This window comes from Bufo gargarizans, chromosome 5 (genome assembly GCF_014858855.1).
Source record: "Bufo gargarizans isolate SCDJY-AF-19 chromosome 5, ASM1485885v1, whole genome shotgun sequence".
In the NCBI taxonomy this organism is placed as follows: domain Eukaryota; kingdom Metazoa; phylum Chordata; class Amphibia; order Anura; family Bufonidae; genus Bufo; species Bufo gargarizans.
In genome coordinates this window covers 400,479,599-400,506,675 of record NC_058084.1, presented here as the reverse complement: position 1 = coordinate 400,506,675, position 27,077 = coordinate 400,479,599, and the positions used below count along the sequence as shown (strand labels likewise).

General features: G+C 46.5%; 1 protein-coding gene across 1 annotated transcript; it reads right to left on the bottom strand.

Annotated features, from left to right (window-relative positions):
* Positions 1-445: 445 nt before the first annotated feature.
* On the bottom strand, positions 446-26,615 carry MYD88 (MYD88 innate immune signal transduction adaptor). The gene is made up of 6 exons (XM_044293665.1): positions 26,553-26,615; positions 21,449-21,851; positions 8,134-8,229; positions 4,710-4,890; positions 4,508-4,599; positions 446-975 (listed from the first exon to the last, which is right to left on the bottom strand). Exons 2-6 carry the CDS (start codon positions 21,762-21,764, stop codon positions 824-826), a joined length of 837 nt encoding a protein of 278 aa, XP_044149600.1. The 5' UTR covers positions 21,765-21,851; positions 26,553-26,615; the 3' UTR covers positions 446-823.
* Positions 26,616-27,077: the final 462 nt, after the last annotated feature.

The window sequence follows — 27,077 nt, the reverse complement described above, 5'->3', positions numbered from 1 at the left end:
TAGTATGGTGTTCCTAATAATTCTTTAGGTGAGTGTAGAAACTACATTTCCATTACCTCAAGTTAGCGAACAATAAAGGGGCTTTCTGAGATATTTTAACTGACGACCTATCATCTGGATAGGGCATCAGTATCTGATCGGTGGAGATCCAACACCCGACACTCTTAGTAGCGCTGCAGCCTTCTCTCAGCTTTCCCTAGGCCGCGTGGCATCAGAATATTGGTCGCATGGCCTAGGCGCAGCTCAGCCACCTTGAAATGAATGGGGCTAAGCAGCAATACCAAGCACAACCGCTGTACAATGTATGGCACTGTGATTAGTAAGCCGATTGGTGGGGGTCCGAGATATAAGGTGTCGGGCATCTAGAGGATAGGTCATTAGTATAAAAGTCTCAGAAAACCTTTAATATGGTAATAATAGTAATGATTTTCCCCTAAAATCTATATATTTTCAATGTATGGTTTAATTCCAGAGAACACTTTGTTGCAGGTCTCCTTTAGAACATAGGAAGGACTAGCTCTTCTGTCCTTGCACGATTTCCAGTTTCTGAACTTCAGATCTGGTCTTTACATGGATCCTCTGCTGTATGGGCTATACTTGGGATATACTTCTGTTTAAAGCCTCATGCAGACATCCGTGTAACACAGTCCGTAAGATACCGGACTGGCATTGCAGGAGCACACAGCTATGTGCTATGATGCCGTGCGCTCCTGCAATGCCATTCCGGTATATCAAGGACCGTGTTCCACGGATGTCTGCATAAGGCTTAAGGCGAACAAATTTAGAACCATGTTGAAAGAGGAATCAATGACCCCATCATCACTCATCTCATAAGGGCCTTGGCGAGTCTGTCCCAGAACCAACTCTGGGTGTGGGGGTTTGTATAGTCGCACACTGTAATGAACCGAAGGATGCTGGGAAATGACTTCTTCATGTGTTTATATTTTACTGGGATCAGTCTTCTCTCACGAGCACCTGCAGAGAGGAACGAGACAAAAAAAAAAAAAGGAAAATGAAAAATGACATTATTGTGTAAGTGTCCCCTACGCAGCAAGGAATACGAATTTTAATCAGAGATGTAATTTTGCAAGATTATACTGCAGGTAGACACTCCAAGACCACAAAGGGGTGCCTGATTTGGGTCTATTGTGATCATACATGGGAATATTAACAATGGAATATAAGCACACACAAAAAAAAAAAAAAAAAAAAAAAAAAAAAAAAAAAAAAAGCCATAATACCAATGGTACTCCCTTTAAAAGTACAAAATCAATACAATTACAGTACAGACCCAGATCGGCACCTCCAAGAAACACACATCCAGACACGTGTTACGTGCCAGCTTCCTCAGGAGATATCACAATTAGGGATGAGCGAATAGACTTCGAATGAAACATCCGAAGTAGATTTGCATAAAACTTTGTTTCAATACTGTACAGAGCAAGCGCTCCATACATTATTAGAATGTATTGGCTCCGATGAGCCGAAGTTCAAGGTACCATTTGGAAATCAACCCGAGTTCGGGAAATGTTTTTTTACAGTACAATTTCTGAAGTTATTATGCAAAGTCTCCCATCAGAGCCAATACATTCTAATACTGTACGGAGCGCTCGCTCCGTACAGTATCGAAACAAAGTTTTATGCAAATCGACTTAGGATGTTTCATCCGAAGTCGATTCGCTCATCCCTAATCACAATAGACCCAAATCAGGCACCCCATTGTGGTCTTGCAGTGTCAATGCCTCTATTTTTCTTTTAATATGTCCTCGCTCTGACCGAAGGTCGCTGCTTTGACCAGGATGTCGTCCAGGGTGATGCCCCTGGTACGAAGAAGGGCAAGTAGAGGAGCGAGCACTTTCATAAAGACTTGCGGTGCTGTTGGCCCAGCCAAAGGGAAGAGCGACAAACTTTGTCGTCTTGGGACAAGTCGCCGGAGTCCTTGAACCTTGTCCTTGGTTCCCTCCAATCTGCTCCTTGTGAGCCCCTAGACGCAGTTTCCCTCCGTATTCTTTTCTAGAAGGTTGTATTCCTGGTGGCAATCACATCTATCAGGCGCGTTTCGGAATAAGCAGTGCTTTCTTGTAAGGAGCCCTTTCTTATTCTGCACCCAGATAAAGCAATGCTTCGCCCAATACCTTCTTTTCAGCCGAAGGTAGTCTCTGCCTTCCATGTCAACGAAGATATTGTTCCTCCTTCGTTCTGGCCTCTCCCTCACTGTCATGGTCATATTGGCGTTTGACCGTGATGCGGTTGCCGTGCAGACTCGTTGCTTGTGGCAACGTGTAGTTTGCACGTGCACTTTCCCTTTAAGTTGCGTCTCCCTGCTGTGTGGTGTGCGTGGGGTTAATATCCTGACTTGGTTAGATCAGGGTGTGGTCCACTAGCTATTTAGTCTTTGCTTGGAGTTTAGTTGTGCTCTAGCCTTGCTGTAGACTAGATGCTATGCTCCATTCTGTGGCTATTCCATCTGCCCAGTCTTTGAGGGCCACCTTGTTGGACATACTGTCACGGTGGGGAGTGGGGGAAACTCCCCACTGTACAATGTCACCAAGTACTAGGCTGTAGGCAGGGAAAAGGGAGCTGGTCACCTCCTAAAGCTTCCCTAAAATTGCCCTAGACTCCTGGCTCTATAAGCCACCTTCAAAAGGTAAGGGGGCTCATACCCACAAACCAAAAGGTCTAGGAATCCCTGCATCGCCCTCAACATAGTGACAGGGCAGAGACCTCCTGTTCATCCATCACCACAGATGAAAGGCGTCTCCAGAGGCCTAGTAACAAGGAGGAGACAGCAAGCAACAACTGAATGTCAGGTAAGTATCCTGTGGCCATTGTACGGTGGGGAGTTTCCCCCACTCCCCACCGTGACAGTATGTCCAACAATGGCCACTCTTTTTCCTTTGAAAGAGGGTCCAGCATGTGTCGTCTGCCATTTTCTGGCGCACATGCTTATCCTCCGGAGGGAGGGTGAAAGGCGAACCCTGTTAACAGTGCGGTTCTCTGTAACAGAGGTTGCAGTAGGTGTGAACCGTAACTTGTGTTTGGGTCTCCCCTCGTCCTTTTCTCAGTGGTTCAGTCGCTTGTTCTGTGGTGGCTGGCTGCATTCCTGTTGTACTGGCTGTGGTGTATGCTGGTTCAGGGAGGTTTGCTGGCTGCTACCTGGTGTCTGAACTGTGTCTGAGTGTGGACGCAGTGGTCAGTGCGGTCCCTCCTGGCTGTTCGTTGGCTGGTTTCCTGGTTCCTAGTTGGTGGTTCTGGGGTGCTGGCAGCAGTCTGGGGGAGACTTGCTTGCACCGACACTGATTCTGCAATTAAAATTTTTTTCCCCCATTGTTTGTGGGTTCCCCACGAGCTTCCCCTTTTCTGTTGGGGGGGGGGGGGGGGGGGGCTTTGAGGGGTGGGAGTGTCACGGTCATATTGGCGTTTGACCATGACGCGGTTGCCGTGCAGACTCGTTGCTTGTGGCAACGTGTAGTTTGTGGTTTGCACGTGCACTTTAAGTTGCGTCTCCCTGCTGTGTGGTGTGCGTGGGGTTAATAGCCTGACTTGATTAGATCAGGGTGTGGTCTCCTAGCTATTTAGTCTTTGCTTGTAGCTTAGTTGTGCTCTAGCCTTGCTGTAGGCTGGAAGCTATGCTCCATTCTGTGGCTGCCTAGTCTTTGAGGGCCACCTTTGTTGGACATACCGTCATGGTGGGGAGTGGGGGAAACTCCCCACCGTACAATGGCCACAGGATACTTACCCGGCTTGTTGTCTCCTCCTTGTTACTAGGCCTCTGGAGACGCCTTTCATCAGTGGTGATGGATGAACAGGAGGTCTCTGCCCTGTCACTATGTTGAGGGCAATGCAGGGATTCCTAGACCTTTAGGTTCATGGGTATTAGCCCCCTTACCTTTAAAGGCGGCTCATACAGTCAGGAGTCTAGGGCAATTTTAGGGAAGCTTTAGGAGGTGACCAGCTCTTTTCCCTGCCTATGGCCTAGTACCTGGTGCCATTGTACGGTGGGGAGTTTCCCCACACTCCCCACCGTGACACTCTCATCCTAGGGAGCGAGCTCTCCATTAGCTGGATGTGGCTTGTGTTCTGAGGATTTACTTATCCATTTCTAGTTCATTCCGCCGTACGGACTCTCTTAGTTATTCCTGAAGGTCCTCGCAAAGGCTTGGCAGCCTCCCAAGGTGACGATTGGCAGGTGGATTCGTTTGGCAATTGCTGAGGCATAGCACTCCCGGGGCAAGGCACTGCCCCTCGGCATCACGGCCCACTCGAGCAAGGTCTTGTAAATCAGGCCTAATGGTATGATCCCATGTTATCTGTCATTCTAATCCTACCTGTGATATTATGAGGCTGAGTGGCCAGAGTGAAAACTGTGCGATTAAGACTAAGTTTAAATGTTAAAATATGTATAGAAAGTGTTTAACATAAAAAACAACAAAAAAACTAGATTTAAACAGCTCATTTTTGATAACACATTCCCTATGGTTGTCTTTATTCACATAATAAAACATACCTGGCCCAAGGCTGAGGGCAAACTTGGTCTGAAAATCGCATTCTGTGCTGTCCAGGTAATCATCAGATATAATCACCACCATCTTCCTACACCTGTACAATATACATATTCATATCAGAGTTACGTGTAATAAAGAATTAGAGCAATATACTTAGTAGGACTTGCTATCACAGCTATGATCTTGGAGAGAATCTAAACTCACCTATTTTCTATAAGCTCACTTGTTATGGACCACAAGCATGTTCCTGGGAGAACGTCCCTATCAAAGACACACAGCTTCAGCCTATGTTCAGTCTGCTCCAATCGCCTGATCATCTCCTGCACAAATTTAATATCCTGAGGACAGTAGCAGATGAAAGCATCAAAGCTTTCTGGCACTGATACTGTAGAATGACAAAGCACAGAAAAGTCTATTTAACCTGGTGCAAAGATAATCTAATATCATATAATACAGAAGAACATATATAACTGAAGCTTAAATGTCTGGCCTGTTATTAGAACTTAAAGGGAACCTGTCACCAGTTTTATGGTGTCCTAAGGGCAACATAAATAAGTAACTGATTCTCTTAGCAAAATGCTGGGTCACTTTCTTTAATTGACGCAGTCAATCTTCCAACATCTTGTATTGAAAAGCTCCAGCTGATAATGATGAGTCATGAATATTTATGAGCTCCTAACTCTCCCCACCCACCTGCTGCTGATTGACAGTTTTTTTTCCATATGAATCAGCAGCAGGTGGGCAGGGGAGTGGCTATAGCTATATACACTGGACTCAAATCAGCTCATTAGCATGCGGCATCTTTGTGTGTATATTATGGAGGTAACCTTCTGTCACACCAGTAAGTGAATACATCTAAGGCACTTTTTAGTAGTTAATGATTGTATATAATTAGTTAATTATAATCAAATATCCACATGACATGTTCCCTTTAAAGGGGTTTTACAAGTAAGGGTACTTTCACACTTGCGGCAGAGGATTCCGGCAGGCAGTTCCGTCGCCGGAACTGCCTGCCGGATCCATCAAAACGATTGCAAACTGATGGCATTTTATCCTGATCAGTCTGACAAATGCATTGAAATGCCAGATCAGTCTCTCCGGTGTCATCTGGAAAACGGATCAGATTCAGGCATTTATTATGTTCACATTTTTTTGCCATCTGAGCATGCGCAGACCGCAAAAATAGATCCGTTTTACCAGAGCACTCAAGACCGGATCCGGGCATTAATGCATGTCAATGGGGGGAAAAAAAAAATGCAGAATCCGGCAAGTGTTTTCGGAATTTTGGACGGAGATAAAACTCCAGCATGCTGCGGTATTATCTCTGTCCTGAAAAGGCAAAAAGACTGAACTGATGCATCCTGAACGGATTGCTCTCCATTCAGAATGCATTAGGATAAAACGGATCAGTTATTTTCCGGTATAGAGCCCCTAGGACAGAACTCAATGCCAGAAAATAATAATGCTAGTGTGAAAGTACCCTAACGGCAATGACCTATGCGCAGTATATGCCACCACTATCTGATAGACACCGCACACCCCTGTCAATCAGCTGTTCTGCAGTAGCTCAAGCGCTAGAATTCGGCACAGAAACTACACACCTCCATCTACTGTCTAGTAGATGGAGCTGGTTACTACAGTGCTGCTACCTTTAGTCCGTGTAGTTCTGGTACTGACTTCCAGAGCAGGACCTGTTTGAGAACAGCCGATTGATGGGGATGCAGGGTTTTGATCATATAGTGACGGCCTATCCTGTGAATAAGGAATCACTTGTAAAATACTGGACAACCTCTTTAACCCTTTACTGACTGGGATTTGGGTCCTTAAAGATGGCGACTAAGGTCTGCGATCGGCGATAACGCCAATCACAGACATTTAACTCCTCATATGCCATAATACAGTGTTTCCCAACCAATGTGCCTCCAGCTGTTGCAAAACTACAACTCCCAGCATGCCTGGACAGCCTTTGGCTGTGCGGGCATGCTGGGAGTTGTAGTTTTGCAACAGCTGGAGGCACACTGGTTGGGAAACACTGCTATAATAAATTGTGACCATGATATCTGAGACAGAATTCTCCAGAAGCATTGAGCTCCCAGGGTCACAATGGTTTCCCCGCACTGAGATGGGGAAGCCTTTGTTTGCGGCATAGAAACCCAGCCTATCACAGATCACATTGTGAATCTGTAATACATGGCAATGCAGTGTAAGGCAGAAGCGATCTGAATATCACATATTCAAGCTCCCTATGAGAATGGAGTGGTGGTGGGACTTACAGCAGACTGAAAGCAGGACAGGTCTCTAAGGGTTTTTATCCCCTCAGTGTAAATAAGGCCGAATGCACACAACCGTGGAACACTGCCGTGAGCCGTCCGTGGTATCCTTCTGAGAGCAGGAGCGCACGGCGTCATTGGTTGCTATGACTCCGTGCGCTTCATGCCGCCTCTGCACTATAGTAATACACTGGTATGATCTATACTGTAGTGTAGCGGCGGCATGAAGCGCACACCGTCATAGCAACCAATGACGCAGTGCGCTCCTGCTCTCAGGCCGGGATACCATGGACCGCTCACGGCAGTGTTCCACGGTCGTGTGCATTCCGCCTAAGAATGATTCAATTCAGTGACAGCAAACAGGGATCCCGAATAAACATTATGTAGTAGTGTTCCTAGACCCCATTGACTCATTCAGGATTCAGTGGCCTGGATTCTGATAAGAAATACTCATTGAGTGTGCTTTCAGGTGCCTAGAAAAAAATAAAAAAATCTGCACACATTGCAGTTTATCCCATGGTAAAAAGGTCTCTAAGAATAGAAGAGCCAATAGATCCTACTGAATGGGTGTAATCCTCACGTGGATCCATGGCACATCACACTGCACATCCTCAGCAGAAATCAGTGTCAATATCAGAGATTTTCTGTGGATCCTCTAGAAATAAGCCTCAGATGTGTGTGAACATACCCCAACATTCAATGACTGAAAACCTGTCGCTATCCTGTCCTGCTGACACAGCCATCAGAAGTGAGAGCTCCAATATGGAGCAAGCTGGGTCCATGTGAGCAGAGCATGCAGTGTATTCTACCTTTGCATAATGTCTATTCATAGAATGATTAAAGAGGACCTTTAACCGATTATGACACTGAACTAAGAATAAAGACATGGAGAGCGGTGCCCGGGGATCTCACTGCACTTACTATTATCCCCGGGCGCCGCTCAGTTCTCCTGCTAGGCCCTCCGGTATCTCCGCTCACTAAGTTATAGTAGGCGGAGTCTGCCCTTGTTCTTCTGTAGCGCTGGCCAATCGCATTGCAGAGCTCACAGCATGGGAGAAAATAACCTCCCAGGCTGTGAGCTCTGCGCTGCAATTGGCCAGCGCTACAGCAGAACAAGGGCAGACTCCGCCTACCATAACTTAGTTACTGAAACCTCTACCTACTATAACTTAGCGAGCGGAGATACCGGAGGGCATAGCAGGAGAACGGAGCGGCGCCCAGGGATAATAGTAAGTGCAGTGAGATCCCCGGGCGCCGCTCTACATGTCTGTATACTTAGTTCACAGTGTAAAAATCGGTGAAAGGTCCTCTTTAAGGGATTATGTAAAACCAAGAAACCCGTTGAGGAAGTCACATACCTGAGGAATCTGTACCCCCACTGCTGCCCACAGTGTCATCTTGGAGAGGTGGCTGCACTCTATGCTGCCTCTTCAAATATTTCTTACAGTCAGACTCTAGAACATGGAGAAGATAATTAATAATGGACAATTAGACAACACTCGACAAGAAAAATGTGTACAGTTTAGGCTACTTTCACACTTGCGTTCGGGGCTCTGCTTGTGAGTTCCGTTTGAAGGCTCTCACAAGCGGCCCCGAAAGCTTCCGTCCAGCCCTAATGCATTCTGAGTGGATACGGATCTGTTTGAATATGACACACTATGGCTCAATTTTCAAACGGATCCGTCCCCCATTGACTTTCAATGTTAAGTCTGGACGGATCCGTCTGAGGCTATTTTGACACTTAGAATTTTTTTTACAATATAATGCAGACGGATCAGTTCTGAACGGAGCCACCGTCTGCATTATATATGAGCGGATCAGTCTCAGACGGATTCGCTCTGAACGCAAGTGTGAAAGTAGCATTATGCGGACTAGGTTAGTGATTAGGCGATGACTGCAACTGGATCAGCTGGCAACGATCGGTGCCCCGAGTATGGCCCATAAGTCCCTAACAGACAAACTGTTCCTATGAACAGCAGCTCCACTTTCTGGACACTTCCTCTCCTCTCGGTGACCTGTTTTTATAAAAACGTCCCTGATACGAATCTATGTTTTGTCACAGAAGCAACAGAAACTTATTATAAATAACAGCCATTACAACAGTTACTAACTCTCTCTCTCCTCCCCCCCCCCCCCCCAGGGTCTCTCAGCATTACATTTGACACGCATGTTTGAAGAGTGCCACCGAACATGCAACTATACGTACAGCGGGTGAAATAGAAAATTGGTGACGTGTTCAAAACCTAACCACTTCACATCCGGGCCATTTGCCCCCTTCCTGACCAGGCCTAATTTTGCAAATCTGACAAACCATGTGGCGCTCCTTTACTTTTGCCCCCTGCCGTGTGCCTTTACATCATTTTTCGAACACATGTGGGGAGTTTCTGTAAACCGCAGAATAAGGCCTTATGCACACGACCGTTGTGTGCATCTGCGTCAGTTCCGTCATTTTTCACAGTTTAGCAGAGGTCCCATTCATTTCTATGGAGGTGAAGACACAAGGAAACACAACTGAAGCAAAAATCGGACACATACCACTGAAGCCAAATCACTGACAGTAAATAAACACTGTCGTGTGCATGAGGCCTCAGGGTAATAAATATTGAGTTTTGTTTGGCTGTTAACCCTCAACGTGTTAAAGAAAAAATTGCCAAAACCCACTTTATGTGATAATAGCTTTGGAACGCTTTTACTTATCCAAGAGATTGCCTTCTCTTGACACATTGTACTTCATGATAGTCATAAATTTGAGTCAATATATTTCACTTATTTATGAAAAAATCCCAAATTTACCAAAATTTGTGAAAAATTTGCAATTTTCAAAACGTCAATATTTATTACTTAACATTCCCCATATGTGTACTTTATGTTGGCATCATTTTGTAAATGTCATTTTATTTTTATTAGGACGTTAGAAGGCTTAGAATTTTAGAAGAAAATTGCCAAAACCCACTTTTTAAGGACCAGTTCAGGTCTAAAGTCACTTTGTGGGGCTTACATAGTGGATACCCCCATAAATCACCCCATTGTAGGAACTACACCCTTCAAGTTACTCAAAACAGATTTTACAAACCTTGTTAACCTTTTAGGTGTTCCATAAGAATTAAAGGAAAATGGAGAACAAATTTTTGAATTTCACTTTTTTGGCAGATTTTCAATTTTTATCATTTTTTTCCCAGTTACAAAGCAAGGGTTAATACGCAAACAAAACTCAATATTTATGGCCCTGATTTTGTAGTTTACAGAAACACCCCATATGTGGTCGTAAACTGCTGTACGGGCACAAGGCAGGGCGCAGAAGGAAAGGAATGCCATACTGTTTTTGGAAGGCAGATTTTGCTGGAATGTTTTTTTGACACCATGTCCCATTTGAAGCCCCCCTGATGCACCCCTAGAGTAGAAACTCCAAAAAAGTGACCCCATTTTAGAAACTACGGGATAGGATGGCAGTTTTGTTGGTACTATTTTAGGGTACATATGATTTTTGGTTGCTCCATATTACACTTTTTGTGAGGCAAGGTAACAAGAAATAGCTGTTTTGGCACAGTTTATATTTTTTGTTATTTACAACATTCATCTGACAGGTTAGATCATGTGGTATTTTTATAGAGCAGGTTGTCATGGACAATACCAAATAGGACAACTTTTTTTGGTTGTTGGTTTCAGTTTTACATAACAAAACATAAAAAAAAAAATATTCTTTAGTTAGTGTATCCACCTTCCGAAAGCCATAGTTTTATTTTTTTATTTATTTTTTGGGCGACTGTCTTCTGTAGGGGCTAAAAAAAATTCGGGATGAGATGACGGTTTGATGGGCCCTATTTTGGGATGCGTATGACTGTTTGATCGCTTGCTATTACACTTTTTGTGATGTAAGGTGACCCAAAAAAATAGCTTTTTTTTTTTTTTTTACACAGTGTTCACATGAGGGGTTAGGTTAGGGCTGCAGCTAACGATTATTTGAATAATCGATTAGTTGCCGATTAATTTCTACGATTAATCGATTAATCGGGAAAAACTACAAAACAGAGGTTTATATGATCTTACTTGAAAAATTATGTTCAAAGGCCATATTAAAACAAATTGTGGACGACACTATTATGGGGGATCTGTGGACGACACTATTATGGGGGATCTGTGGACGACACTATTATGGGGGATCTGTGGACGACACTATTATGGGGGATCTGTGGACGACACTATTATGGGGGATCTGTGGACGACACTATTATGGGGGATCTGTGGACGGCGTAGTTAGGGAGAGGGGGATCTGTGGACGGCGTAGTTAGGGAGAGGGGGATCTGTGGACGGCGCAGTTATGGAGAGGGGGATCTGTGGACGGCGCAGTTATGGAGAGGGGGATCTGTGGACGGCGCAGTTATGGAGAGGGGGATCTGTGGACGGCGCAGTTATGGAGAGGGGGATCTGTGGGTGGCGCTGTTATGGAGAGGGGGATCTGTGGGTGGCGCTGTTATGGAGAGGGGGATCTGTGGGTGCCGCTGTTATGGAGAGGGGGATCTGTGGGTGGCGCTGTTATGGGCATAACAGTGCACAGATCCCCCTCCCCATAGCAGTGCTATACACAGACCCCCCCCCCTCCTCCCCATAGCAGTGCTATACACAGACCCCCCCCCCTCCTCCCCATAGCAGTGCTATACACAGACCCCCCCCTCCTCCCCATAGCAGTGCTATACACAGACCCCCCTCCCCATAGCAGTGCCATAGACAGATCCTCCCCCCCTCCCCATAACAGCCCCGGCCCCGATGCTTATAAGTCGGACTAATCACTGCATCTTTATTTTACCTTTTTACAATGACGCTCCTGTAACAGGCAGAGCGGACGGCGGCGTAACGTCACTCAATCACGTGACGCACCTGCTCCGCCCACTTCATGAATGAAGGAGGCGGAGCAGGCGTGTCACGTGAGTGAGTGACGTTACGCCGCCGTCCGCTCTGCCTGTTACAGGAGCGTCATTGTAAAAAGGTAAAATAAAGATGCAGCGACCGCCCGCCCGCATAGCAACGAATCGGCGATTATTCGATAACTAGATTCGTCGACAACGAATCCAGTTATCGAATATAATCGATTAATCGTTGCAGCCCTAGGTTAGGTCATGTGATATTTTTATAGAGCAGGTTCTTACGGACGCGGCGTTACCCAATATGTATCCTTTTTTTTTTTTTTTTCAATTTACTTAAGTTTTACACAATAACAGCTTTTAAAAAAAATAAAAATAAACGATGTTTTAGTGTCTCCATATTCTGAGCCATAGTTTTTATTTTATTTTTTGGGCGATTGTCTTAGGTAGGGGCTCACTTTTTGCAGGATGAGGTAACTGTTAGGCCCCTTTCACACGGGTGAGTATTCCGCGCGGATGCGATGCGCGAGTTGAACGCATTGCACCCGCACTGAATACTGACCCATTTATTTTTTATGGGGCTGTTCACATGAGCGGCGACTTTCACGCATCACTTACGCGTTGCATGAAAAATCGCAGCATGTTCTATATTCTGCGTTTTTCACGTAACGCAGGCCCCATAGAAATGAATGGGGTTGTATGAAAATCGCAAGCATCCGCAAGCAAGTGCGGATGCGGTGCGATTTTTTTTTTTACGCACGGTTGCTAGGAGACTATCGGGATGGAGACCCGATCATCATCATTATTATTTTCCCTTATAACATGGTTATAAGGGAAAATAATAGCATTCTGAATACAGAATGCCTAGTAAAACAGCGCTGGAGGGGTTAAAAAAAATAAAATAATTTAACTCACCTTAGTCCACTCGCGAAGCCGGCATCTCCTTCTGTCTCCTTTGTTGAATAGGACCTGTGGTGAGCATTAATTACAGGAACAGGACCTTTGATGACGTCACTCTGGTCATCACATGGTACGTCACATGATCTTTTACCATTATTTTTTTCTACTTTTTTTCACTTTTTTTTGTCCCACTTTGGGACTTCAACTTTTGGGGGTCTGATCCCCTTTACAATGCATTCCAATACTTCTGTATTGGAATGCATTGGCTGTATGAGTAATACAGTGTGTATTACTCATACAGCTTCCGGCCTGTGAGATCCAGGGGGCTGGATCTCACAGGCTCTTCACCGAAAGGCAGCCCAGATGCCTAAGGAAGGCATCAGGCTGCCTTCCATGCCATTGGGTCCCTATTACAGCAGCACAGGGACCCGATGGCAGCACCGATCCCCGCCGTAATGACCCGTAAACGCTGCGAACCGCAGGTCTGAATTGACCTGCGGTTTGCCGCTACGGGGGTGTCACAGGACCCCCCCCCCCTCGGCATTGTCGCAGAATGCCTGCTGAATGATTTCAGCAGGCACTCTGTTTTAATCACCGCCCGTGATTGGAAATACATCAGGGCGTACAGGTACGCCCTGTGTTTTTAAGTACCGGGACATCAGGGCGTACAGGTACGCCCTGTGTCCCCAAGAGGTTAACTTCACTTTTTATTTTTCCACTATTGATTTCTCCTGTAACTGGGTCTGACATAGTAGCCCCAGTAGGGGTGGGCGATATAGGCGATATGCGATATAAATTTGTGCCACGATATGGATTTTGAGCATATCGCCTATATCGCGATATGATCGCGCTCACCATCTTCTCCTGAGCCGGCACAGTGGAGAAGGAGAGAGTCCCTCCCTCCCCACTGTGCGCGGCTGCCGCTGACCACCAATGACAAAAGGAGGAGGAGGAGGGGAGGGACTGACAGTAAATCACTGAGTTTTCACGTTCTCAGTGAGCGCGTGAAAAGTCTAATCCAATGGTATATTATAACCCCCAAGCGTTCCCATGGTGACAGGGACGCTTGCCTGGGGGTTAGAATATACAGGGACAAGCCGCTGACAGTAGAACATTTAAAAACTAATCAGTAACTTTAAACTTTATTAATTGGTGATCTCTACTGTATACCTTACTAGGCCTTAGCTCCGGTAACAGCAGGCAGTGCGGGGGGCGGAGCTCACTCACTGACGTCACGTGCCTGCGCCGCCTAGTGGGAGGAGCAGGCGTGTGACGTCAGTGAGTGAGCTCCGCCCCCCCGCACTGCCTGCTGTTACCGGAGCTAAGACCTAGTAAGGTATACAGTAAAGAGATCACCCCTAAGCCCCAGTTACAGGGGAAATACACCCCCAAAGAGGCCTTACAGCGGTATACTGCGCTGTACAGCCTCAGTGTAGCAGGGCTCCAGATGGCGACCAAAATGGTCACCAATGCGACTTAGATTTAATAAATGGCAACAAGACTTTGTAGTCTTGTCACCATTTGCGCCTAGACCCACCGCTGCTCTGCCTGTCACACACTAATAACTGACATGGCTGTCAGCGCGTGCCAAGTTCTTCTCCACAGCACAGGGTAAAAAGGAGGCAGTCCCTCCCCCCTGCACCGCTGCTGCCACCAATGGGCTGTTAGAAGCGAGGAGGAGGGATGGGGCTGTGGCCACTGTACCACCAATGAATATAGTTTATGCTTAATACAAACGCAGGCTGCGGATGCCGGCCATATCCCATACCCTATCCGCCGCAATTAACCCCTCAGGTGCCGCACCTAGGGGTTAATAGTGGCGGATAGCAGCGCGCAGTCAGAGGCTGGGTATGGGATATTAGTGGCGCAGTGGACCGAACACCCCCCACCCCCAGTATTATAAAGCAGAATCATTGGTGTGCCCCCAACCCCCCAAGTATTATTATCATTGGTGGCAGTGGCTGTTCCGATCGGAGCCCCAGCAGTGTAATCCTGGGGCTCAGATCGGTTACCATGGCAGCCAGGACCAGCAGTGTAATCCTGGGGCTCAGATCGGTTACCATGGCAGCCAGGAGCAGCAGTGTAATCCTGGGGCTCAAATCGGTTACCATGACAGCCAGGAGCAGCAGTGTAATCCTGGGACTCAGATCGGTTACCATGGCAGCCAGGACGCTATTAAAGCCCTGGCTGCCATGGTAATCTCCCTGATGCTGTGTGTACTATGCACAGAGCAGCAGGGACAGTGTGAGGTCCTATTCACCCTGATAGAACTCTATCAGGGTGAATAGGACAAGGGATGAAAGATCCCAGGTTCTAGCCCCTAAGGGGGGAAATAGTTATTAAATAAAGTTAAAAAAAAAAGAAAAAAGAACAGACAAACACCAAAATATTAAATCACCCCCTTGCCCAATTTTACCTATAAAATATATAAACAATAAAAAATGTACATATCGCCACGCCCGAAAAAGTGCAAACTATTAAAATATTTAAAAATACCTCCTATGTGGTGAACGCCGTAACAGAATTTTTTTTTTTTTTTTTTTTTTTAAAACTTGCAATTCGCCATTTTTTTTGTCACCTTGTCCCAACAAAAATTACGTTAGGATTGTTCTATTATGGTCCAGACGTTCCATAAAATGTGGAATGCACACGGCTTTTTTGGCGTTTTATTTTTTTCACGTGGTATCAAGTATAGCACTACTTTTTTATGGTATCGAAATAGTCAAAATTTTTGTATCGTGACACTAGGTAAGACATTTGTTTTTTTTGTTTTTTTATTATACTGTAATTATATGCATTTTAAATTTGGCGACTGAAAATTTTAATTTGGCTCCTTGATATTTTTTTTTAGTCTGGAGCCCTGTGCAGGGCTGATCGAAGTCTGTAGAAGACCTGACAACTCGTGCACTCTCCTTGCCCCGCCGGTCACATGACATGACCGCCGGGTCGAAACAGGAAGCGCATAGTGCTCGGTGAGCACTGTGTATACAGCAATCTAGAAGGCAGAGACACCTGGGAACTGTCCCTGCCTTCTTCCTGGGTTGCCCTGCTGTCGCTGACAGCGGGAGACCCGCTTGGCAGCTGAACGATTAGCATGCAGCTGCCATCTCTAAATGGACGTTCAGAGACGTCCATTCAGAGATAGAGAACCACCTGCCGGACGTTTAGTCAACGGGCAGATGGAAGGTGGTTAAATAAATATATTTCTAAAGGTGCTATTGACATGAAATTCTCCCGAGATGTCAGTAACCACCCCTCCAATCCACACAGGCAAAGAAATCAAACCATGTCCATAAATTAAGTTCTATGTAATAATGAGAAATGACACAGGGAAAAAGTACTGACCACGTTTTCTGAAATGGATTTAACACTTCATACAAAAGCCTTTGATGGCGATAACTGCTTCAAGACATCGCATGCATGGCTCAGGGACGATTTGGGCCCATTCTTCCACACAAACGCTCTTCAAATCCTAAAGGTTCTGTGGGCTCCTTCTGTGAACTCTAAGATTTAGTTCTTTCCATAGATTTTCTATTGGATTCAGGTCAGGTGATTGGCTGGGCCATTCTAGCTGCTTTAGGCTGAGTTCACACGGGCGAGATTTCCGCGCGGGTGCAATGCAGTAGGTGAACGCATTGCACCTGCACTGAATCCTGACCCATTCATTTCAATGGGGCTGTGCACATGAGCATTTTTTTTCATGCATCACTTCTGCAATGCTTTAAAATCGCAGCATGTTCTATATTCTGCGTTTTTCACGCAGCCCTGGCTCCATAGAAGTGAATGGGGCTGCGTTAATAACGCATTGCATCTGCAAGCAAGTGCGGATGCAATGCGTTTTTCACTGATGGTTGCTAGGAGATGTTGTTTGTAAACCTTCAGTTTTTTATCACGCGCGTGAAAAACGCATCAAAACGCATTGCACCCGCGCGGAAAAAACTGAACAACTAAACGCAATTGCAGCCAAAACTGACTGAACTTGCTTGCAAAATGGTGCGAGTTTAACTGAACGCACCCTGAACGCATCCGGACCAAATCTGTCACGCTCGTGTGAACTCAGCCTTAGGCCCCATGCACACGGCCGTTGTTCACAGCCGTGTGCGGGCCGTGGAACCGCGGCCTGGATCCCTCCTGAGAGCAGGAGCGCACGGCGTCATAGCAACCAGTGACGCCGTGCGCTCCAGCTCACAGGAGGGATCCAGGCCGCGGTTCCACGGCCCGCACACTGCTGTGAAACACGGCCGTGTGCATGGGGCCTTAGGGTACTTTCACACTAGGGTTGCTTAAAGGGAACCTGTCACCCTGTTTATACATATAAAAGTAAAGTTACCTTAAAACTTTTCTTCTCTTACTCTTTCAATTGACGAGTCCATAATTGTAACAGCCCCCCTAGTTCCCAATATTTCGCCCCCTGAACGCTTTCCCGCCTTTATCCTCATTATAATAATACTTTTGTTTTCACAGCCACGTCAGCGCCTATTCCCCGCCCCTTATGCAAATAACCTGCATTCGTTCTCGTTCTTTCTTCCTAAGTCTCGCGCATGCCCTCTCCTGAATCTTTCTGTAACCAATCATATTGTTCCTTTTCTGTATTCCCCCCCCCACGCCACAACGAAAGTTCCCAACAATCCTGTTCCTCAGCCATAGTACATCCGGCGCGAGAGTTCCTACCTCACTGCGATCCACTGACTGCTATTGGGCACAAGGAAAAAGATAACTTACTAAAGATCGGAGAGAAAGTGGCGGGGATGAAATAGAGGGTGAACTGTTACGCTGGGTTCAACGTAAATGGCGTTGCGTTCCAAAATAAACGCAGCCTCGTTTTCAGGTTTGCAATTACTGCGCGTGCCCGAGATTTCTGAACTGTCGGCGTTTCTGAGGCGGAGTAGAGGAACTTGACTCCAGAAAGCTATGACTCCTTGCGGCTGCTACTAGTAAGATATGACTCTTTTGGGCGCATTTACATATGTGGCGGGAAATAAATAAAAGATGATTTAATAGTTATACAGGCGGCAGATTTAAATGTAACTAAGATATTTGTGATTGGGGAGACGTACTAAAGATTTTGGAATGATTATTTAGATAGGTGAAGTCCAGGTGACAGGTTCTCTTTAAATCCGGCAGGCAGTTTAGTTGCAACTGCCTTCTGGACCCGAGAAGACAGGATGCAAACTGATGACCTTTTATCTGGATCCGTCTCATCCAGAATAACTGATTGGATATTTACATTTTTTTCAAAGATCAAAAGCAAAACCCGCTCCTCCTATATCTTGGCGCATGCGCAGATCGGAAAACCGGATTCTGCAATTTTAAGAACACTTGGTTCCTGGATCTGGCATTAATACATCTCAAGTGCGGTATTGTTCCGGGACTTTGGTTAGAAGAACTACCACAGCAAGCTGCGGTATTTTGTCTGGTGAAATACCGTACAAGGGACAGAACGGAAGACATCCTGATGCATACTGAACAGATTGCTTTCCATTCAGAATGCATTAGGACAAAAACTGATGCGTTTTTTTCTTCTTCCTGTATTGAGACCCTTTACCGAATTTCCATACCGGAAAAGAATAATGCTAGTGTGAAAGTACCCTTATTTTTTTTTTTCTCTGAAACCAATTGAGAGTTTCCAGGGCTGTGTGTTTGGGATCATTTTCCTCATCCTGGTAGATGGCAGAAGATTTTATCAAGAATGTCTCAGTACATTTGTCCAGTTATCCTTCCTTCAATTATATGAAGTTTGCCAGTGCCCAGATTATGGCCCCAACAGTGCTCACTAGAACCTTCAGTAGTTTAGAAACCTCTGTAACCAATGCCATCAGTATAAGGCTACGAAGGTGTTGGAGAGCTCACTGGTTCTACCCATCGTCAGATGGTTCTTGTGTAGCACCTTGGTAATGGGACACCTTTTTATGGCCATCAGTTGAACCAGTTGACAACTTTTCACTAAGTGTCGGGATTGCTTTCGAATTACTGAGACTTCAGCTGGTGTCATGACTTTCCATGGCTTTTTGCACCTCTCTTTCTTGATGTGTTCAATACTTTTTCCCTGTGTCATTTCCGATGCTAGGGAGGCTCGTCCCTGTCACCGCTTGTATGCTTGCCACTGACTACCATTATAACAATAACTACACTGTGTAATACACCAAATTTTTTGCTCCATAAGGCCTCATGCACACGACCGCATGCAGCGTCAGGACATAGTGCGCACTCTGACCTGATGTTGTGCAATGTCAGGGAGCGGCGAGTGCAGGAAAAGCTGCTGGATCTCCCAAGTGGCAACTCTGTCTGGAGCAGAAGAATTAAGTGAGGCTACTTTCACACTAGCGTTCGGCTGTCCGCTCGTGAGCTCCGTTTGAAGGGGCTCACGAGCGGACCCGAACGCTTCCGTCCAGCCCTGATGCAGTCTGAATGGATGCGGATCCGCTCAGACTGCATCAGTCTGGCGGCGTTCAGCCTCCGCTCCGCTCAGCAGGCGGACACCTGAACGCTGCTTGCAGCGTTCGGGTATCCGCCTGGCTGTGCGGAGGCGTGCGGATCCGTCCAGACTTACAATGTAAGTCAATGGGAACGGATCCGTTTAAAGATGCCACAATATGGCTAAATCTTCAAGCGGATCTGTCCCCCATTGACTTTCAATGTAAAAGTCTGGACGGATCCGCTCAGGCTAATTTTAACACTTAGCTTTTTTTTGCTAATATAATGCAGACGGATCAGTTCTGAACGGAGCCTCCGTCTGCATTATTATGATCGGATCCGATCGAACGCTAGTGTGAAAGTAGCCTTATTTTAATTATTTTATGTCTGATCTAGGGTGGCACCAGGTATTGAACCATCAATACTTTTAGACCTGGATCGATTCGATACCAGGTTTTACCATTTTCTGATACTATACCAGTATCAGTTAGAGAACATGGCACGCGCCGCTCTCAGCACGCGCCATGTTCTCCTCAGCAGCACAGTGGAGAAGGAGGGAGTCTCTCCCTCCCCACTGTGCCGCTGCCACCAATGAGAAGAGAAAGGGGAGGGGCTGTGGCCACCAATCAAGATAACTAACCTGTTAATACAAATGTAGGATGCAGGTACCGGCAACATCACATACGCGGCTACGATCTGCTGAACCATGGCAATTATTTTTATTGGTGGTGCAGTGATCCACCCCCCCCCCCCCCCAACATTATAAATTATAATCTATAATAATTAGTGGTGCAGTGGTGATGGATCATATGATCTGACGTCACCACAGGTCCTTTAGCCGGCAGCTCATGATTAAAGTAGTAAGAAGAGACCGGCAGTTACGCGATCAAGAGGAGAAGGTGAGTTAATTATTTTTTTTAACCCTCAATTGACCACCTACTAAGCATTCTGTATTCAGAATGCTATTATTTTCCCTTATAACCATGTTAAGGGAAAATAATAACATCTACACAACACCGAACCCAAACCTGAACTCCTGTTAAAGAAGTTCGGGTCTGGGTACCACAGTCAGTTTTTTATCGCGCACGTGCAAAACGCATTGCACCCGCACGATAAAAACTGAACAACAGAACGCAATCGCAGTCAAAACTGACTGCAATTGGGTACCTACTCACACGGGCTTGCCGCAACGCATCCGGACACGCTTGTGTGAACTCAGCCTAATAGATCTCTAGGGTGACAAGGAATTAAAAGATCCCAGGTTCTAGCCCCTTAGGGGGGCCAATAGTCATTAAATAAAAAGTAAATTATTATATATATATATATATATATATATATATATATATATATATATATATATATATATATATATATATATATATATATATATATATATATATAAAAAAATAAATAAAAAAAAACACACAACATGTGATTTGCCATTTTTTGGGTCACCTTGTCCCCCTCAACAAATAGGATAGGACTGTTCTATTACGGGCCGGACGTTCCATAAAATGTGGAATGCACGCAGCTTTTTTTATTGTGGTATCGAGTATCGCAATACTTTCATGGTATCAAAAATCAAAATTTTGGCAAGTTGACAAACCTAGTCTGATCTGAGGTCTGATGACAATTTTCTTCTTCTCTATTTTCCTCCTCTAAATCCTAGGTGAGTCTTATAGATCGAAAAATATAGTACATTGTTTACAGACATATGCCACATATACACTCTTACTATATGCCAAGCTAACCGAAGTCTATGGCACATAACAGTCTCTGTTACGAATAAGAACCTTTCGAAACGCGTCAACAGCCTTACACCAGAGAGAATTTGTGTCCTGTATAGTCTGTGAACACTTGCCAAATAAAGACTGAGAATTTGACACTTCAAAATAAGTGAGTGCTTGAGTCTACATTTTCTTAAATTTTGCTGTAACATGTATAGCAGGAGTCATCAACCTCCAGCAGCTGTAAAACTACAACTCCCAGTATGTTCCATTCACTTGTATGGAAGTTCTGAGTAAAACCAAGCAAGTTTACATCCTGGGAGTTCTAGTTTTCACTGCAACTGGAGTGCTGGAGCTTTACTGGTGAGTAAGGCCTCTTGCACATGGCTGTGGCCGTATTTCGGCTCGCATACGGCGGGTCTGCAATACACGGGGCAACGGCAGTGTCCATTCCGCATCAGGGATACGGACCCATTCACTTGAAAGGGTCTTCAAATTCGGAGATGCGGTGTGAAGCGGAAGCACGGAATGGAACCCCACGGGTTTCGTTCCGCAAAAAAATAGAACTTGTTCTATCTTTTTGCGGAACTGACGGATCAAGGACACCATTCAAGTGAATGGTTTCATGATCCGCATGCGGCTGGCCCTCGGTCGTTGCCCGTGCAATGCGGACTGCATGATGCATAATATATCAGAGTCAACCAAAAACATAATTCACGACTGAAAAAAAAAAAAAAAATAGACATTCACCCACAAGACAATTTACAACCTACCTATTAAAGGCGCAATGTCTGTAAGAATATCATGCCTCTCCATTTTTATCAACAGTTCCAGGAGTCGCCCGACAGTCGGCTGTGAACACTTTTTCTCCCAGTCTTCCAGGACAGCAAGAGTGGGGTTCGGAACTCTTTCAAAATTCCTGATCTCCAAATAGTCATAGTCCATCTCTTCTGCCAGAAGAGTCCATCCTGCAGCCACCACGGTGTCAGGGTTCAGATACAGAGACAGCCGATGCCTGGTATTATAATTTAATGCCACCAGGGGAATTGAGGACATGGCCGCCTCATCCAAACTTGACTCACAAGCCATGGTTCTGCAGTGCTAGTAGACCACCACTGTGCACACAGTCTTTGACATTGGGTCCAAAATGTAAGAGCCTTTCACTCCTTAGAATACCTGAAAAATGAAAAGAAATTCTTTAGGTTAATAAATCCAAAATAAAAATACCATCTATATTCTCAATTCTCCTTCTGCCCAGTCATGCCCCTGGCACCTCAGTCTGGGCCTCCTCCTCTATGTGCCAAAGCAGAACACTGCTCTGTAAGGGCTCACGCACATGACCATTGCTGTTTTTGCGGTTTGCAAAACACGGATACCGGCTGTGTGCGTTACGCACAAGAATAGGACATGATCTCTTTTTGCGGGGCAGCAGAACGGACATACAGTAAAGTGAATAGGTCACATAAAACCACTGATTGTCAGCAGCGTAACAGGGGATCTGCTGCTGGCACGCCAACAACGAATCTGTATGGAGATGAAGTCAATTGGAGCCTCGGCGCACTGACAATGCTGTGTAGTTCCAGCTGAGTGGCGGGGGTGCAGGGTCAGACTGACGCTCCCCAAGAGGCACATTTTTCTCCCCATTATGAAAGCGCTCACTAGTACACATCAGGGACGGGGAGCGGTGAATATAGCGTTACTTGTGCTGGCTGTACTCACAGCGTAAGCACACAGTGAGACATCATGTCACAGTGCAGCGAGACATCAGGGAGCGGTGAGTGCAGGACGGGCACTGGATCTGGAGTGGCAGCGCCGTGCACAGCAGAAGAGGCAAGTTAATACATTTTGTGTGTCATTGGGGGTCTTATGAAAGATTTTTTTCATCTTATTTTCCTCCTCTAAAACGCTAGATGCGTCTTATGGTGCAGGATCTATAGAGCGCGGAGGCAGTAATTGTGCGGGCATTACATACAATTTGTACCTCTAGGACAGTGGTGGCAAACCTGTGGCACGGGTGCCAGAGGCGGCACTCAGAGCCCTCTTTGTGGCCACCCGCGTCCTGGAAAAAGTCTATGGTGTACCAATATGCCTTAGATTTTTCCTGCCATTCATCAGCGCAGGCAGCGCATTGAATGTGGGCAGGCTATTATAGTACATGGAGGATATACTATACTGGACTGTAGTATTCAGGCTATTATAGCTAAATGATAAAGTACATGGAAGATATACTATATTGGTATTCAGGTTAAATCACTTTGCGATAAATAAGTGGGTTTTGGGTTACAGTTTGGGCACTCAGTCTCTAAAAGGTTCACCATCACTGCTCTAGGGCTATATGTAAACTACTGTTTTCTATGCAGGGGAGGAAGGGACTAACAAGAGCTAACTGCAATGCATCCTGGGAGATACAGGTGCTTGATTGTTTCATGTGAGCTGCTGCCCACCCACAGAAAGGGAAGAAAGTTCTCCACAAAAGTGGGTAAAAGAAAAGAATTTTAAACTTGTGGGATAACCCCTTATTATTCACCAGATCACAGACACAGTTTGGTGCTGGCTTTACCTCATGCACTTCATCCTAATCTCTACTACACCGACAGTAATCTACCCCAGCATCTCATTATATGAATAAGACTGTGTTCACATAATGTTTTTGCCATCCGTTTACCATTTATGTTGGGGGGGAGGGGAGCGTAGCACGCCACACTCTTCTATCTTGCAGATGGTAACGTCCTTTTTTCTTTTTTTACAATTTCACTCTGTTGTGAACGGATGCCACTGCATGTCATCAGTCTCAGGCATCCAATTAATGTATACGTTTTTGCTATGTGTTAATCGGATGGCAAAAACGTGATGTGAACCCGGCCTAATACACCTTCCCGAGCAGGCAGAACACTATAACGCCAGCCCTGTACATTCACTAGTACAGCAGTGGCTCCTGGTGACATCACTGGAGGGATATGTCATATTTCCCAACATACTGTACAGATCTGTTACAACTTGAACTGGCGCTCAGCACGGTCCCCATATTTGAGGGATAGAAATAAGAACAATAGAAGATGCTGACAGATATGCAGGATAACAGGCCGAACTGGATGGACAAAGTCTTTTTTCGGCCATATGTACTCTGTTACTATATGGGGGCTGTTGGAGCTGTACAATCTCTGAGATATTTCTACCGTTGTAATAAAATATGAGCCGCCGTGTAAGAAGAGCTAATCATTGAGGAAGTCCCGCGTCACTGGGCACATACAGCTGAGAACACAGATAACCGGTCCCATCACCTGCCCGATGCTGTGCCGCCAAACCGCGAGGAGAACGGAGACTGCACTAATGTGAGGGTTTACACACTGAGCCAAACAATACGATTGTTGCACAGTTACTTTTCAGCACAAAAAAAAATAAAAATGTGGCGGCGACCTACAATTAAAGGGGTATTCCGGTTGTAACGAGTTATCCAGTATCCACTCTAAACTCCAGACGCACAATAAAAATACTACACGATGGTGATGAAAACATTGAAAAGCCTGGCGTCTCCATGATTTTACTCCAGTAAATTACATGAACTATTTTTAAAGTCAGAAGAAGTTCCAAAACCACAGCCTGGGACGCTGAAGGACAGCAGATCTCCATCACTTATATAATATGGTTGTTCGAAACGCACAGGTTTTGTAAAAAATTTTTATAAACCTTCACTATGCGGTAATTGATGTTTTAACAAGTCTGAAATAAAGCTCCACATTTTTTTTTTTATCAATCGGGGTAGAAGTGCTGGATACCTCTTCTTGTCAGATGCTGGTTCGGAGTGAAACGCGCTGTACTCTGCATACGCCCGGGATTCGTGGTTAATCACATCTGCAAGGTGTCTGGTGGGATAAGGAGCCCTTTGCCTTTGTTGATATTATGCTTCGCCAGCAGATCACAAGATCCCTGAGCAACAAGATCCTTGAAATCAACGTTGCTTATGGAACACAGGGGTTGTCTAATGCAGTGTTTCCCAACCAGTGTGCCTCCAGCTGTTGCAAAACTACAACTCCCAGTATGCCTTGACAGCCTTTGGCTGTGCGGGCATGCTGGGAGTTGTAGTTTTGTAACAGCTGGAGGCACACAGGTTGGGAAATACTGGTCTAATCCATAGGATCTGTCAGTGGGATACTTGTTCAGGTGTGCCTCATGACCCCCTCCATATACATGCACACAAAATGTGAAGAGGGGAGAAAGTCACTGGCAGAGTCTTCTGTCAGCAGCTTATCTCCCAGAAAATGAAAAGATTGAGCATGTTGTAATCAATCAGCCCAATCCTTAAAGGAGCTTTCCAGCCTAGAACCCGACAACCCCAATGGACGTAACTTGTGCCCAATGTTGACAGAAAAAAATGAACACAAATGTCCACAGTCCCACCATTCCCTCCCCACTAGTGAGGAAGTAGATTGGTCCCCGTGACTGCTGCAGCCAGTTACTGGCCTCAGCAGGGAGCGGTAACATGTTCTATAGCGTCACTGCTACTGGTCTGTGCGGCTGTAACAGCTGATAATATACACGTGTAGGTCATGTTATGAGTGATCAAAAATGTCCAATCATTCGCCAAAGCCTACAGAGTGCAAAATGTGTGACCATCTCTGATCTGACAGTTCTGGGTGGCATTCTGATGGCTCGCATCCGGACGATACTACTCTGACATGTATGGGCAGTTTTCAGGCAGATGATGGCAGATAGGTGGCATCACCTTTGCTTCAGCTAACAGGTCATAGGATGATATATGGGGGAAGCTTCCTGCTCAGGGGTAGAACATTACACAACTTCCTGGTAGACGCCAGTAATGCTCATCTCACCGGGCAGAGCTTCATTGGATCCTGACGCCCAGTTACATTCGCTCCCCCTGTTCCCCTATAATGCACTACCCATACATCGCAGTACCCTGTGCCCACACAGTCCGGGCACTGCTCAGCCCTCACTCACTTTGTGTATTTCCCGGCTGCGCTCACACTCGGCAGTCTCACACAGCGACTCCCCGGCTGCGCTCACACTCGGCAGTCTCACACAGCGACTCCCCGGCTGCGCTCACACTCGGCAGTCTCACACAGCGACTCCCCGGCTGCGCTCACACTCGGCAGTCTCACACAGCGACTCCCCGGCTGCGCTCACACTCGGCAGTCTCACACAGTGACTCCCCGGCTGCGCTCACACTCGGCAGTCTCACACAGCGACTCCCCGGCTGCGCTCACACTCGGCAGTCTCACACAGTGACTCCCGGCTGCGCTCACACTCGGCAGTCTCACACAGCGGACTCCCCTAGGACTCCCGGCTGCGCTCACACTCGGCAGTCTCACACAGCGACTCCCCGGCTGCGCTCACACTCGGCAGTCTCACACAGTGACTCCCCGGCTGCGCTCACACTCGGCAGTCTCACACAGTGACTCCCCGGCTGCGCTCACACTCGGCAGTCTCACACAGCGACTCCCCGGCTGCGCTCACACTCGGCAGTCTCACACAGCGACTCCCCGGCTGCGCTCACACTCGGCAGTCTCACACAGCGACTCCCCGGCTGCGCTCACACTCGGCAGTCTCACACAGTGACTCCCCGGCTGCGCTCACACTCGGCAGTCTCACACAGCGACTCCCCGGCTGCGCTCACACTCGGCAGTCTCACACAGTGACTCCCCGGCTGCGCTCACACTCGGCAGTCTCACACAGTGACTCCCGGCTGCGCTCACACTCGGCAGTCTCACACAGTGACTCCCCGGCTGCGCTCACACTCGGCAGTCTCACACAGTGACTCCCCGGCTGCGCTCACACTCGGCAGTCTCACACAGTGACTCCCCGGCTGCGCTCACACTCGGCAGTCTCACACAGTGACTCCCCGGCTGCGCTCACACTCACCTCTCTGGGCAGCAGTCTCGCAATCACTGACTCTCTACCCTCGAGCACGAAACTAAAACTAACTAGACAGGGACTCGCCCACTGCCTGCAGGGGGGAGGACAAGGTTTGCTTTTTATGTAAAAAGTGATTAAAACGAAGGCGTAAGCTGATTAGTGAAACCAGTGTGTATTACAATTCGTGTGCTCTGCGGAGACCCCTTGCTCAGTAGGATTTGTCGTTCCGTGACTTTTTGTGCCTCCCCCTCAGTAACATGGACTGTGCTCAGACGCAGGAACTAGTGAGAAAGTTTGTGGGAAGTGAAGCCCGCGGATTCCTGTCACTGCAGAGGGCGGGCGTTACACCACAGCCTGACGTGTGGGGCCATGTAGCAGTGCAGCCACAGCACCATTGTGTACATACAGGGCTGCACTACTGCATGAACGTAGTCTAGTGACTATGGCACCTGTGGGTATAGACGCTGTGCACACACTAGCCAAGGGACTTATTGACAAAAAAATAACGCACCAAAAAGGGGATGTTAGAAT